Source organism: Ictidomys tridecemlineatus, chromosome 6, assembly GCF_052094955.1.
Source record: "Ictidomys tridecemlineatus isolate mIctTri1 chromosome 6, mIctTri1.hap1, whole genome shotgun sequence".
NCBI classification, from domain to species: Eukaryota; Metazoa; Chordata; class Mammalia; order Rodentia; family Sciuridae; genus Ictidomys; species Ictidomys tridecemlineatus.
In genome coordinates this window covers 61968490-61981564 of record NC_135482.1, presented here as the reverse complement: position 1 = coordinate 61981564, position 13075 = coordinate 61968490, and the positions used below count along the sequence as shown (strand labels likewise).

Below are 13075 nucleotides of genomic sequence, written 5' to 3'. Positions count from 1 at the left end.
AAAAAAAAAAAAAAATTAAAGAACATTATTGGGGGTGTACATGGAGGCATGTGCCAACAGTCCCAGCACTTGAGAGGCTGAAGTAGAAAAACCACATGAGTTCACAGGTTCAAAACCAAACTGAGACTGTCTCACAGGGAGGAAAAAATATTATTGGCACAACTGGTATAATCTGACTATGGGTAGTACCATAAATATTAGTATTAAATCAGTATTAACTTTCCTGCATTGATAATTGTATTAGACTATGTAAGAAAACATTCTTGTTAGAAAATATGCTGAAACATTCAATAATAAAGAGGCATGGTGTCTGCAATTTTCAGACAGTTCAGAAAAAGACAATACTGTGTATATGCATATACAGGCATTTTAAAAAATAACAGTTTATTGAGATATGATTCATATACCATAAAATTCATTATTTTTTAGATGCTGCTGAACCTTTATTTTATTCATTTATATATATGCGGTGCTAAGAATTGAACCCAGTGCCTCACACATGCTAGGCAAGCACTCTGCCACTGAGCCACAACCCCAGCCCAAAATTCTTTTTCTTTTTTTTTTTTTTTTTTGTGATGCTAGGGCTTCACACATACCAGAGAAACTCTCTACCACTGTTACATCCCCAGCCCAATAAAGATCATTCTTCTGAAGTAATTTAGTGTTTTTGTTTTTGTATTTTCCCAAAATAGTACATGGGTCACCACTATTTAATTCCAGAACATTTTCATTACCCGCAAAAGAAACCTACACCCATTAGCATTCACTTCTTGTAGTTTGTTTGCAATACTGGGGACTGAGCACAGGGGCATTTTTTAATTTTTTGAGATAGAGTATCCTTAAGTTGCCCAAACTAGCCTCAAACTTGTGATTCTCCTGCCTCAGCCTTTTGAGTAGCTTTACAGGTAAATGCTACCCTGTCTAGCTAGTTAATATTTTAATGTCTTTTTGAGTCTTTTAATAAATCCACTGGGGGCTGCAGATGTGGCTCAGTGGTAAAATGTCTGCCTGGCATGTGTGAGGCCCTGGGTTGGATCCCCAGCTCCACACACATAAAAAACAGAACAGGGAAACCAGACATGGTGGCATACACTTGTAATCCCAGCTACTCAGGAGGCTAAGACAGAAGGATCACAAGTTTTCAGGCCAGTCTCAGCAATTTAGTGAGGCCCTAAACAAATTAGTGAGATCCTGTCTCAAAATTAAAAATAAAAAGGACTGGGGATGTAGCTCAGTAGTAAACCAACCATGTGTTCGATTCCCAATGCCCCATACTATATATTTATATATACATATGTATACGTATATACACATATATGTATATATACAGTTATTATCGGGCACTAGAATTATGGATGATTTAAATTTTCTTATTTATAAACTTCCATATTTTTATAATTTTATATAAAAATTTCATATTACTTATGCAACTAAAATAAAGATATTTCAAAACAATTTTAAAAATTAAGAAGGAATTAAGGGGTCATAAGAATTCTAAAACAGCTGATAGCTGTGGCATACACCTGTAATCTCAGTGGCTCAGCAGACTAAGATAGGAGGCCAGCCTCAGCAACTTAGCCAGGTCCTAAGCAACTTATTGAGACCCTGTCTCAAAATTAAAAAAAAAAAAAAAAAGGAGGTGGGGTACTAGGTGTATAGCTCTATGGTAAAGTGTCCCTGGTACCAATCCCCAGTACCAAAAAGAAAAAAGTTTTTTCCCTAAAACATACACATTGCTAGAATCAAGGAATGTCCCTTGTTTGGTTTCCCAACTTCTCTATCCACTATCATCAAAGGTCTAGCAGGTGGCAAAGGGAGACAGACACTGCTCATTTTGATTATGCAACCCATGCTGGTTCACAGAGGGGAAAGGGTTCAGCTTGTTCAGCAAACATCGACTGTCTACTTCTGCCGCCTGGTTGGCACTGCCCCAGGTGCTTGCTGTGTATGTGCTGTGGACTCCAACCAGCAAGCCAGCAAGGGAGCTTGGGATGCAAACTGAAGACATGATTACCACCACAGAGTAGTGTGCTCACCAAGAAAAGGTAGGACTGCTTCATTCTGCTCTACTGGCCCAACCCAGGCTTCCAGGAGCAAATACTCAGGCTCATGAGATGATAGAGAACAGGAGCCAGAAAAGACTACTCAGGAATCTTATACTTCGATTTGGTAAAAGGATGGGGTGGGCCTGAGTTGGGGAAAGTCACAGAGCAGGAGTCCTGCCTGGGGGAAAAAGGATCTGACAATTGCAGTTGCCTTCCCCTCTTTTTTTTTTTTTTTTTGGTATTGGAGACTGATCCCAGGGGTACTCTACCAGTGAGCTACACCCCTAGCCCTTTTTATTTTGAGATAGGGTCTCACTAAATTGCCCAGGCTAGCCTTGAACTTCAATCCTCCAGCCTAAACTAGGATTACAGACTGATTACAACTAGGATTACAGGTGTACACATCCATGGCCGGCTGGCAGTGCCTCTTAAAGTGCTTTCAACTAGAGTCTTGCACAAAGGCTATCAATAAACATTTGCTGAATTCATCAACTATTTATAGGTACTGAAAATACCACTGCATTCCACTTATATTTGATTCCCATCATCCAGGAATCTGTACTGATGGTAACTTGATTTGCAAAGTTTTTTTTTTTCCCCCTACTGAAAGCCCTCTAATCCATTATCTCATTGATACTCATAACGGTACTAGAAATTAGATAGGTATTCATTCATTCTTGTCTTCAAAATGAGGACTCTTGGGCTGGAAAGAGTGAATTAATTTGTCCAAATTACAAAGGCGGTATAACCAATTTTTGCTAATTTCTAGGCTAGTCTGTCTACATTAGGTCTGGTCTCATTATTTCTTCCCATACACACACACAAGAACTGCAGCCAATATACAAATATTTGTGAAAATATACAACAACCAGAATACCAGAAGAAAGTACAGGAAAATAGTTTAATAATATTGAGGTAGCATGACACAAAAATTCAAAAGCCACAGATTTTTTAATTTATTTTTTTAATATTTATTTTTTAGTTTTAGGTGGACACAATATCTTTATTTTATTTTTATGTGGTGCTGAGAATCGAACCCAGTGCCTTACACATTGAAGGCGAGCATGATACCACTTGAGCCACATCCCCAGCCCACCACAGACAGATTTAACAATGTGAAACTTTAAAAATTTTGTGTAAAGAGACACCATTAAAGTGATGAAAGCTTATTCACAGCTTTCTATTTCTCACTCATAATTTTAACCACTCAAATGTTTTCAAAATATTCTTTTTTTTTTTTTTTTAAACGAAGACTGAGGCTGAGAGAGTGAGAGAGAGAGAGAATTTTTAACATTTATTTTTTAGCTCTCGGCGGACACAAGATCTTTGTTGGTATGTGGTGCTGAGGATCGAACCCGGGATGCACGCATGCCAGGCGAGCGCGCTACCGCTTGAGCCACATCCCCAGCCCCTCAAAATATTCTTTGTGCCAGTGAAGCGAGCACCTAGAAACCCAGAGACTCAGGAGGCTGAGGCAGGAGAATTTCAAATTCAAGGCCAATCTCAGTAATAGACCCTGTCTCAAAAATAAAATAAAAAGGTTTTGGGGCCTGGGTTTGTGCCTCAGTGGCAGAGCACTTGCCTAGCACACATGAGGCACTGGGTTCAAACCTTAGCACCACATAAAAATGAAATAAAAATATTGTGCCCATCTACAACTAAAAAAAAAAAAAAAAAAGGTTTGGGGGTATAGCTCAGAGGCACAGTTGTGCCCCTGGGTTCAATCCCCAGTACCAAAACAACAGCAGCCAAAAAAAAAAAAAAAAGAATGTTCTTTGCTCTTTTTGCAATTATTCTTTTTCATGTCAATTTTAAAAAACATTTTAGCTGCAGATGGACATAATACCTTTATTTTATTTATTTGTATTTACGTGGTGCTGTGGATTGAACCCAGTGTCTCACACATGTTAGGCAAGCGCTCTAGCACTAAGCTACAACCCCAGCCCTCCATATCAATTTAAAAATCAGCTTAAGAGCTGGGATATAGTTTAGCAGTAGAGCTAAATAATAATTCCCACTACCCCCACCAAAAAAAAAAAAAGTAAAACAATTAGTTTAAATTCCATGCAAAGGGGCTGGGGTTGTGGTCCAGCAATAAAGTACTACTTAATTTAGCACTCACCTGGCACGTGCAAGGCCCTGGGTTTGATCCTCAGTACCACATAAAAATAAATAAATAAAATAAAGATATTGTTTCCAACTACAACTAAAAAATATTTTTAAAAATTCCATGCAAAATCGTGTCTTAACTAGAATTTAGTTTACCTTAATCTACAGCAAGAATTGATGTCCCTATAAAACTATGACTACTACAAAACTACAAGACTACTATGTCTTCCTACTAATGGACATAATAAAATGTCATCTAATTAGGCCTTTATGATTTCATTAAAATAGCCTGTTTTGTTTTGTTTGTTTTTTCTTTTTCAAGACAGGGTTTCTTTTTTTTTTTTTTTTTTAAGAGAATGATTTTTTTTAATATTTATTTTTTTAGTTTTTGGCGGACACAACATCTTTGTTTGTATGTGGTGCTGAGGATCGAACCTGGGCCACACGCATGCCAGGCGAGCGCGCTACGGCTTGAGCACCCTCAAGACAGGGTTTCACTATGTTGCCCATACTGGCATAGAGCTCTCAATCCTCCTGCCTCAGCCTCCCATGTTGCTAGGACTACAGGCATGAGCCATAGCACCCAGGTTGGTTTTCTTAACATATGACTGTGGCAGGAGCCAGAGGCAGTAGGATTACAAGCTGGAGGCCAGCCTCAGCAACTCAGACCTCCAACAATTTAGTAAGACCCTGCCTCAAAAAGTATAAAGGAATGAGGATATAAGTCCCTGGTAAAACACCCCTTGGTTCAATCCCTACTACCAAAAAATAAATAAATCTGACTTCCAGTTCCCTATTAAAATTTTTTCTAGAAATGTAATAGTTTTACTGTAAATGAGACTATTCTATGACATTTCATGGTTATTGTTTTTATATTTTACTTATATAATTTGTTCTCATGCTGGAGGTTGAACTTGGGTGCTTTACTACTGAGCTACACTTCCAGTCCTTTTTTTTTTTTTTTGTATCAGGGATTGAACTCAGGGGCATTCAACCACGGAACCACACTGGCAGCCATATTTTGTATTTTATTTAGAGACAGTATCTCACTGAGTTGCTTAGCACTTCCCCATTGTGGACACTGGCTTTGAACTCAGGATCCTCCTGCCTCAGCCTCCCAACCTGCTGGGATTCCAGGCCTGCACCACCATGCCCTGCTCATTTCCAGTCCTTTTTATTTTTGATTTTATATAATCTTTATTTGTTAATCTTACATCTGGCTATGTTGCCGAACTCTAATATTAATTTTACTATTTCGTCAACTGTTTCTCTTTATAAATGAATATATTAACATAATGAGACTTTTTTTTAAGATTTTTTTTTTAAAGAGAGAGAGAGAGAGGGAGAGACAGAGAGAATTTTTTAATATTTATTTTTTAGTTTTCGGCGGACACAACATCTTTGTTTGTATGTGGTGCTGAGGATCCAACCGGGGCCACACTCTTGAACTACTGCTTGAGCCACATCCCCAGCCCAACATAATGAGACTTTTCGGTGCCCTCATTTTTAATTGATATACAATAGATTATTAGTGTTAATGGTAAACATTCTTGACTTGTTTCTCTTGTTGATAGGAATGTTTCAAATAATTGTCAATAAGAAAAAGATAATTTTTTTAATGGGCAAAGGATATGAATAGGCAATTTACAAAAACAATTAAAATGGTCAAAATGCAATAAGAGTTTTTTTTTGTTTTGTTTTTTTTGGTACTGGGGATTGAACCCAGGCCAGGGATGTAGCTCAGAGGGGCTAAACCCAGTTGCTATGCAACTGTTGTACCGCTAAGCTACACTCCCCCAACCCTTTTTTTTTTTTTTTGTAATTAAAGATATATTTCTGGAAATGTTTTGCTCTCTCAATCTTATTCAATTTTGGGATGATACTAAAAGCACAAAGAACTTGCTTTCAATGGCCCAAAATGTTGACAGGTTGGGGAAATAAAATTTGTGTACAAAAGTTGATTGGGAATTTTTGTTTTGTTTCATCATAAGCATTTTTTCTTTAATAGAGCCATCAATTTTCCTAAGCTCACAACCTGATAGCACCTACAGCAGAAATTAGGTCTTAAATGGAATCAACATTTCCTTCAGTAAAGTGCATCTTTAGCAAGACCCCTCCCTAACAGCTAAAGTTTGGAGTAGAATTTGAAGATGGGTTCAATTTTTCCATTTTTCTAATTCAGCCCGGCCTAAGGACCAAAATGCATGTCCAACTGTCCAATTAGTTTTGTTGGAAACTAAGGTAAGTTCTATGTCCTATTCCAGCGAATTCAGAGCTAGACAGCCTGGAATAAAAATAAAAGGTAACTAGGGTGTCCTCTGACTTCTGCGAGGACAGGAGCATGGCAGCCTCGGGCTACTCAAGGAACTCCTTGAGACACTTATTTTCAGATTATGGTTGGGTTTACAAGGCAGGGCTGTGCAAAGAAAGTTAACTCCTCCCAGCTGACCCTAAAATCTGCGGATCTGGGCCCGATAGCAAACTCAGGAAAAGACAAACCTGACCGAGTTAAAGGAAAAGATCGGAAGTGTGAACTATCTGGCTTCTACTTAGGACTCCGAGCCCAGAAGCGACGGAAGAGAAAGAAATGGCACTGTTTCAAAGAGTCCAAGCCAGCTCTCCCAAGAAGCCCTCTCAACCAGCGCCTGGAGATTTTACAGATCCTATTCCTGCCCTCAGTCAAGATGGCGTCCCGGGCTCGCATTCGCCACGGCGCACGCGCCAGCCCTCCGGCCCGCCCTCCTCCCATCCTCCCGCGCGCCTCATCGCCGGCTCGCCAGCTGCAGCACTCCGCGCGTCCCCAGCCTCACCCCTTTTCTGGCTGTCCCCGCCTGTCCAGACTCCCGAGCCCGGAAGTGGATGTTGCCGCTCGGCGGAGAGAACGAGGGGGAGGGGGAAGTGCTTCCGGGGAAACGGGCCCCAGGTTGGTGTTTGTAAACTTGCCTCGGTCCCGGCGGGGACAGCGGCGGCCGCAGGGTTGGCACGGAGTGCTGGGGCCTGGAGGAGGCGCCGCGCGGCTGGGGAGGCAGCGGGAAGTCGTGCCTGGCAGGTAGGCGCACGCCCCAAGGTGCGCAGCGTCGTCCAGGCGGACGGCAGCGCTTCAGCAGCTCGCAGGCCGTGGGACGCCGCGCGGGAAGGGGGAGGGGAGGGGAGGAGGGGCGCGTGGCGAAAGGAGGGGGTCTGGGGGAGGGCCGCGCGCGCACCGCCCCCCGCCGGCGCCTGCCGCCGCGTCCCCGGCCCTGGAGACGGAGGCTCGCTTGTAAGGGACGCGGGCGCGAGCACGCACCTCGCGCTATGCTCCGCGCTCTCGTCTTTTCGGCTCGGTTGGTGCGGCGGACGCTGCGGCTGCCTGTCTGGGTGGCTGGAGGGAGGGAACGCGCTATGCCTAGCTTTGCCTGCCCGCCCTCCACCTCCGCAACGAGTTTACGTACCTTGGGGCAGACTCAGAGAACATACACGTGTGGGCACTGCCAGTGTGGTTTCTGCCCGTCGCCTCAGCGCCCAGCGATGGCCCCCGAGCTTTCCTCCACCCCGGGTCTCTCAGCCTCTGTAGAGTGCCAGCTTTGCGGGCCGGCCCACTTGGCCCAAAAGCCCTGAAAGGCCTCCGCCCCCTTCTTCCATTCCTAAGAGGGCAAATCCAAGCAGTAACCCTGTTGACAGAGTTACTCCCTAAGAGGTCCCTGTTACTTTTGCTTCTGTTGGCTGCCCCTCCTTGCCTACGAGACCAATTTCTTCTACTGACCTAGAAAGAACGCTCTCTTGACTTATGTCCTCTTTCTGAGCTTCAGAGTGCGCCCAGCAAAAAAAAAAAAAAAAAAAAAAGTTCATGTCACTCTATGGCCTGAGGATGTTGCACTTAAGGGCCCCATCTCCCTCTTTGGTTTCAGGTTTCTGGAACAAATCAAGAGCTAAATCAAGAGAATTCAACTGGAAAACCAAGACTAGCAGACTCTCTTTTCTTCAGACAACAGGCAGAAGCCAGAGAGACCAGGGATTCTTGGAACACCTGTTTTCCCTTTGGAGGACACAAAGTTCTTTTGGAAGACAAAGGCAGTTCAGTATGGCAGCAGGACTGAGAGGACATGAGGGAGCCATTGTTGTGATTTGGTGACAGTTCTTCAAAAGGCAGTGTCTTAAGGAAAGCTGGATCAAGGAACTCCTGAACTTTGGGTTGCATTAAGTGAAAAGTCAGCATGGCTCAGGTAAAAAGCTCTAAAGTCCTCCTTCAAGATCACTGGGAAGCCTCTTTGCAGTTACACTCTTGAATGCTGCCCTAGTCAACAATATTGACCAACCCAGTGAGCCAAGCTCTGTATTAAACACCAGGGGGAGATCTAGAGGAAGGAAAGGAGACAGGCCACAGCCCCTGCCTTCAGGGAGCTTCCAGTCAAATGAAGGAGGTAGGCTATACTGCATCACAGGCACTAATGAAACTTTTGCAAAGCAACATGTACTCAGTGTGCATTTGGTACATTAAGTGCTGAGGGGCATAAAAGAGTACATAGTCTGGTGAATGCTTCGTTTGTTGTTGTTTTTTTTCCAACAGGAATTTATTGAGCTCCTGTTACATGTAAGGCATTGTGCTGGAAATACAAAGATGAATAAGATTGTTCTTGTCCCCAGTAAGCTTCCAGGCTACTTGGGTTTGGGGGGAAGGGAGGGAAAGACAGTCTATTATTTTTATATTCACAATGCATAGTGGCTGACTAGTAGTAGAGACTGAAACTGTTGATTGAAGGAATGTACAAAAAATAGACATATATACCGCAGAGTGATACTGCTGCCTAGATGGAAGAAGATGAAGCTTGAAGAATGCAAAGGATTTTGCTAGATTAACAAACAGAAGGACAATCAGACAAGGGGTACTATGTAGACAGAAGCTTTGACTAAAAGAGAATGTGAGGAGGTACAAGGTGTGCAGGTAGTTTGGTAGTTACAAAGCAAAGGATTTAAATGGGTATAATTTGGGAGATAGAGTAGATAATGATGGTGGGGGGGTGTTTTCCTGGAGAAGTAAGCAGAGTATGATCCCAGGGCCTTTTATGCCTTCCTGAGGAATTAGATCTTATTTATAGGGAAAGAGGCCTCCCTAAATAGTGTTAAGCAACAGAATAACATGAAATCACTGTGTTTAGAAGGTAATTGTCATTGTGTAAGTGGAGATGGATTGGAGGGACAGGATGACCAGATAGCCTGTTGTAGTCATCTAGGTAGAAAAGCTTTGTGCACACATTCCCAGAGCTGCTTCTAGCTTTCTTCCAGGGAACCTCCCCTACCAGTCTCACCAGGATGGCAGCCTGATTATACTATAATTGGCTTTCTTCCAGCTGCTTCTGCATGCACAGCTTCCTCCTTTCCCTGCAGAGTAGAAACCCTTTGGTTTCTTCTTCCTTTGTCTGTTTGGGGCCCATTCTACACATTAAGTTCATTCTTATTTTTAAAAGATTGCCTTTCACTAAACACTAACTCTGTGCTAAGCACTGCCAAGCATTTTACATTTTAGTTTAGTTCTCATCGACCCTATGAGAATAGGCACTATTTATTTAGCTTAAAAAGTGGAATAACTTGCCCAAGATTACAGTACAAACAGCAGTGATAAGATTTTTGACTCTGGACCTTTCACTCCAAAGTGTCCCTGAAGGTGGGAGAAGGGATCCCAAGATACACTGATCATTTATAAAGAAAGGAATTTTTTTATAAATTTGGGAGTTTACTGACCAACTATTTAAGTTTTTTTTATCAGTAAAAGAAACATATATCGAGTGATACCAAACAAAGTCAGTTTGAAGAATACAGCAGTGAAAATGGGTTATTTGCTTAAATATATCTTGTTTAAGTAACTTGTCAACTTTATGTGGAACAGAGAATATGAAAAAATGTAGATATGCATACGTATAAATGGCCTAAGGAGTCAAAAGAAATTGTTTATTCAACTTCAGAATCCTTCCAAGTAGTTTAATTTTTACATCTGCTGTAACTGACAACACTTATTAATATTTAAAGAGAAATAACCTCTGCTGGGTTTCTGATCTCGCGACTAAAGGCTCAGGGGTCACTCCAGTTAAACTGGGCTAACTGGGCTGCATGAAATAACTACACAGAAGACACAATACCTTTTTCTTTGGAGTCACTGTGACACCTCCTCTGACCTTAAGGATCCACAGAAAGAGAGAGAGTGAGAGCACGTGCTGACCCCTTTTATTGAGGATAAGCTATTCAAATGAGGCAAGGGGTCAGATTTCAGGGGGCTGAGTATCTTCATGATGTCCGCTGTTAGCAGGTTGACTGACACCTGGGTAGGCCACACCCAAGGGCACAGTAAGAGAAGGGGACACATACAAGGCACTTCCATGGAAGATTCTATCCTAAACCGGGCAAGGGGTTATATTACAAAGGAACAAATGAGCATAGCTTCACTCCTGGGGCTGTAGCAAGACACACCCATGCACAAGACATCAACCCTCAGACCCAAGAAGAGTGGGGAAAGCTCTGCGACATTTCTGCGACTGAGCGCCTCAGCACCCAGCCGGGGAGTGTAACTCAGTCACATGTAAGGTTGGTCTCTCACAAACCTCCTAGGATATATAGCTGGTACCAACAATTCTGGGCTCTGAAATTGAGAGCTTTTTTTTTTTAAATATTTATTTTAGTTTTCGGTGGACACAACATCTTTGTTGGTATGTGGTGCTGAGGATCGAACCCGGGCTGCACGCATGCCAGGCGAGCGCGCTACCGCTTGAGCCACATCCCCAGCCCCAAATTGAGAGCTTTTGAGAGAGGAGAAAAGTCCTCTAGGCATTTCCCATTTCTGTAGGTAATCTTGACACATCTCGTATCCACTCAATGTTAAGGCCTAGAAATACTTTCAAAGTAATTTGTAGCCACATACACTGTACCTAGCACAGTACTGCTGACAAAAGTGTTGATACTGCTTGATTATTAATTTCATGTGTGTTTTAATGCTGAAGAACAACAGAAAAGGAACTGGTGAGATGAGTTGGGGAGGATCTTGAAGGAAGGAGGGTTTGGCAGTGAGGAGGGCTGCTCCCTGGAGAGAAGCAATTTGTCTGTAGCTGGGTGTAAAAGGCAGTTCTATAGAAGATGGCAGCCTGTTTTTGCCCTGCCTTGCCAGGTGATCTGACACCTCCTCTCCTTTCAACTTAGGCAAGTCTCCTGGCTTGTGAAGGCCTAGCAGGTGTGAGTTTGGTTCCCACTGCAGCCAGCAAGAAGATGATGCTGAGCCAGATTGCCAGCAAGCAGGCCGAGAATGGCGAGCGGGCAGGTAGCCCTGATGTGCTGAGGTGCTCGAGTCAGGTACAGCACTTGAGTCCACTGTGGTGCTTGGGGTTCGGGTGGCCCAAGCTTTGTGCCAGGAGACATCAAGCTTTGATTCCTCAGCGCTTCTGTTTAGGAAAGTGGGAAAAGGGAGTACAGCTGGGGAATGAATGAATATAGATATTTTAGAGAATTGAGGAAGGTCTTTTTATACAACAACCCCTTGAGACCAAGGTACATGGAGAGAAACAGAAGAGTACTTTTTCTAAGCCTTTGGAGCAGGTGGTTACCTGTCACTTAAAAATTGTCAGAAAGTAGTATCTGGTCTCTTATATTGTGTTCTGAGATGGACTGTGAGTTTAGGTTTGATTTGTCTTCAAAGGGCCACCGAAAAGACAGTGATAAGTCCCGGAACCGGAAAGATGATGACAGCTTGGCTGAGGCTTCTCACTCAAAAAAGACTGTTAAAAAGGCAGGTAATGGGGTAATCCCCCAAACCAGTACAGTTTAGTAATGGGGTAATCTTTTCTTTCCACTGTGATTCTCCCTGGAACTTTCCCTAAATGCTTTCATCCTTCATAGCCAGTGTGTATCCCTTGATTTCATCCAGAGTCCACTTTAGTAGTTAATACCTACCCTTGCTGAAACATCTTTGGTACAGGTCAGGGAACATGATTTATACTGTTCCCTAGGGCAGGGACAGACTAACTCCAGCTCAGGTCATGCTCAGACTGTTGAGTGTAACAAGACAGGCATCTTACCCACTCCACCTCCTTTCCCAGAGGAACTCTTAACCCTGAGGAATGTGGGAGATGTTGGCATCTTTAGATATCATTAGAGAGGTTCTTCATCCAGCAGCTGAAAATGGACCCAGAGTAGAATGGTCTCTAGGAAGAGGGCAGAGGAATAGCCTCATGACATGCCTGATTGTTGCCCCCAGGTGGTGGTAGTGGAACAAAACGGTTCTTTTCAAGTAAAGATTCCAAAAAATTTTATTTGTGAACACTGCTTTGGAGCCTTTAGGAGCAGTTACCACCTCAAGAGGCACATCCTTATTCATACTGGTAAGTCTCTTGTTTATATTCACAGGGGGAGAATAGTCTATAACTTTTGTTCTGTGAAGAGATATACTTGTTTAGTTGGGTTTACCTTCCAGGGGAAGCATTAGAAATGGAGGAAATGGATAAGTAAATGAGGTATAAAGAGTGCATAGCTCTGTTTCTGGTGTCACTGAGACCAGCAGTTTTGGGGATCTCTCCACTATGTTATAGCTTAGATGACTAAGAAGATAGCTGGAACCATGTCCCTACCACATACACCTCTTGACATTCACTTCTGTCTCCACCTGGGTTAGGTGAGAAACCATTTGAGTGTGATATATGTGATATGCGATTCATTCAGAAGTACCACCTGGAACGCCACAAGCGTGTACACAGTGGTGAAAAGCCTTACCAGTGTGAACGGTGTCATCAGGTAAGGCTCACACATCATCCAGCCCCATTACGGCCCCATAAACTTCCTTACCCAAGAACCAGGGCCATGCCCACTCCTGCCTAACAAAGGGGCCACCCAGTGTTCCTTGCCATAAAAGATGAACCTCAGGATGAGGTTCATCCCTCTGGCCTCATGCAGCTGCTTAGGGGGAA

The 13075-nt window shown here is 43.0% G+C and overlaps 3 protein-coding genes across 23 annotated transcripts in view; 1 reads left to right on the top strand and 2 right to left on the bottom strand.

Moving 5' to 3' along the window:
- Csad (cysteine sulfinic acid decarboxylase) overlaps window positions 1-7744 on the bottom strand; it is a 27457-nt gene extending 19713 nt beyond the window's left edge. For 7 of the 14 annotated variants that reach the window (XM_013358427.4, XM_013358428.4, XM_078014594.1 and 4 more), the window contains exon 1: window positions 7586-7744. Coding sequence is in view for 1 of the 14 variants with exons in the window: in XM_013358425.4 (XP_013213879.1) it covers window positions 7586-7608 (23 nt within the window). In the remaining 13 variants the exon portion in view is untranslated. Of the gene's footprint in view, window positions 1-7093; window positions 7236-7585 lie in introns of those variants that run through there. The other 7 variants (XM_078014598.1, XM_078014596.1, XM_078014591.1 and 4 more) reach the window with 5 other exon arrangements.
- The window catches only part of Znf740 (zinc finger protein 740), a 10084-nt gene continuing 3931 nt past the window's right edge, over window positions 6923-13075 (top strand). For 2 of the 8 annotated variants that reach the window (XM_005325016.5, XM_078014607.1), the window contains exons 1-6: window positions 7065-7203; window positions 8042-8356; window positions 11319-11468; window positions 11812-11901; window positions 12370-12493; window positions 12784-12902. In XM_005325016.5, coding sequence (XP_005325073.1) covers window positions 8348-8356; window positions 11319-11468; window positions 11812-11901; window positions 12370-12493; window positions 12784-12902 — 492 coding nt within the window. In that variant the 5' untranslated portion in view covers window positions 7065-7203; window positions 8042-8347. Of the gene's footprint in view, window positions 7204-8041; window positions 8555-11318; window positions 11469-11811; window positions 11902-12369; window positions 12494-12783; window positions 12903-13075 lie in introns of all 8 variants that reach the window. The other 6 variants (XM_013358433.4, XM_078014606.1, XM_078014604.1 and 3 more) reach the window with 6 other exon arrangements.
- Window positions 11091-13075, bottom strand: part of Itgb7 (integrin subunit beta 7) — a 24452-nt gene continuing 22467 nt past the window's right edge. The window contains exon 17 of the mRNA XM_078014588.1: window positions 11091-11557. Coding sequence (XP_077870714.1) covers window positions 11549-11557 — 9 coding nt within the window. The 3' untranslated portion in view covers window positions 11091-11548. The remainder of the gene's footprint in view (window positions 11558-13075) is intronic.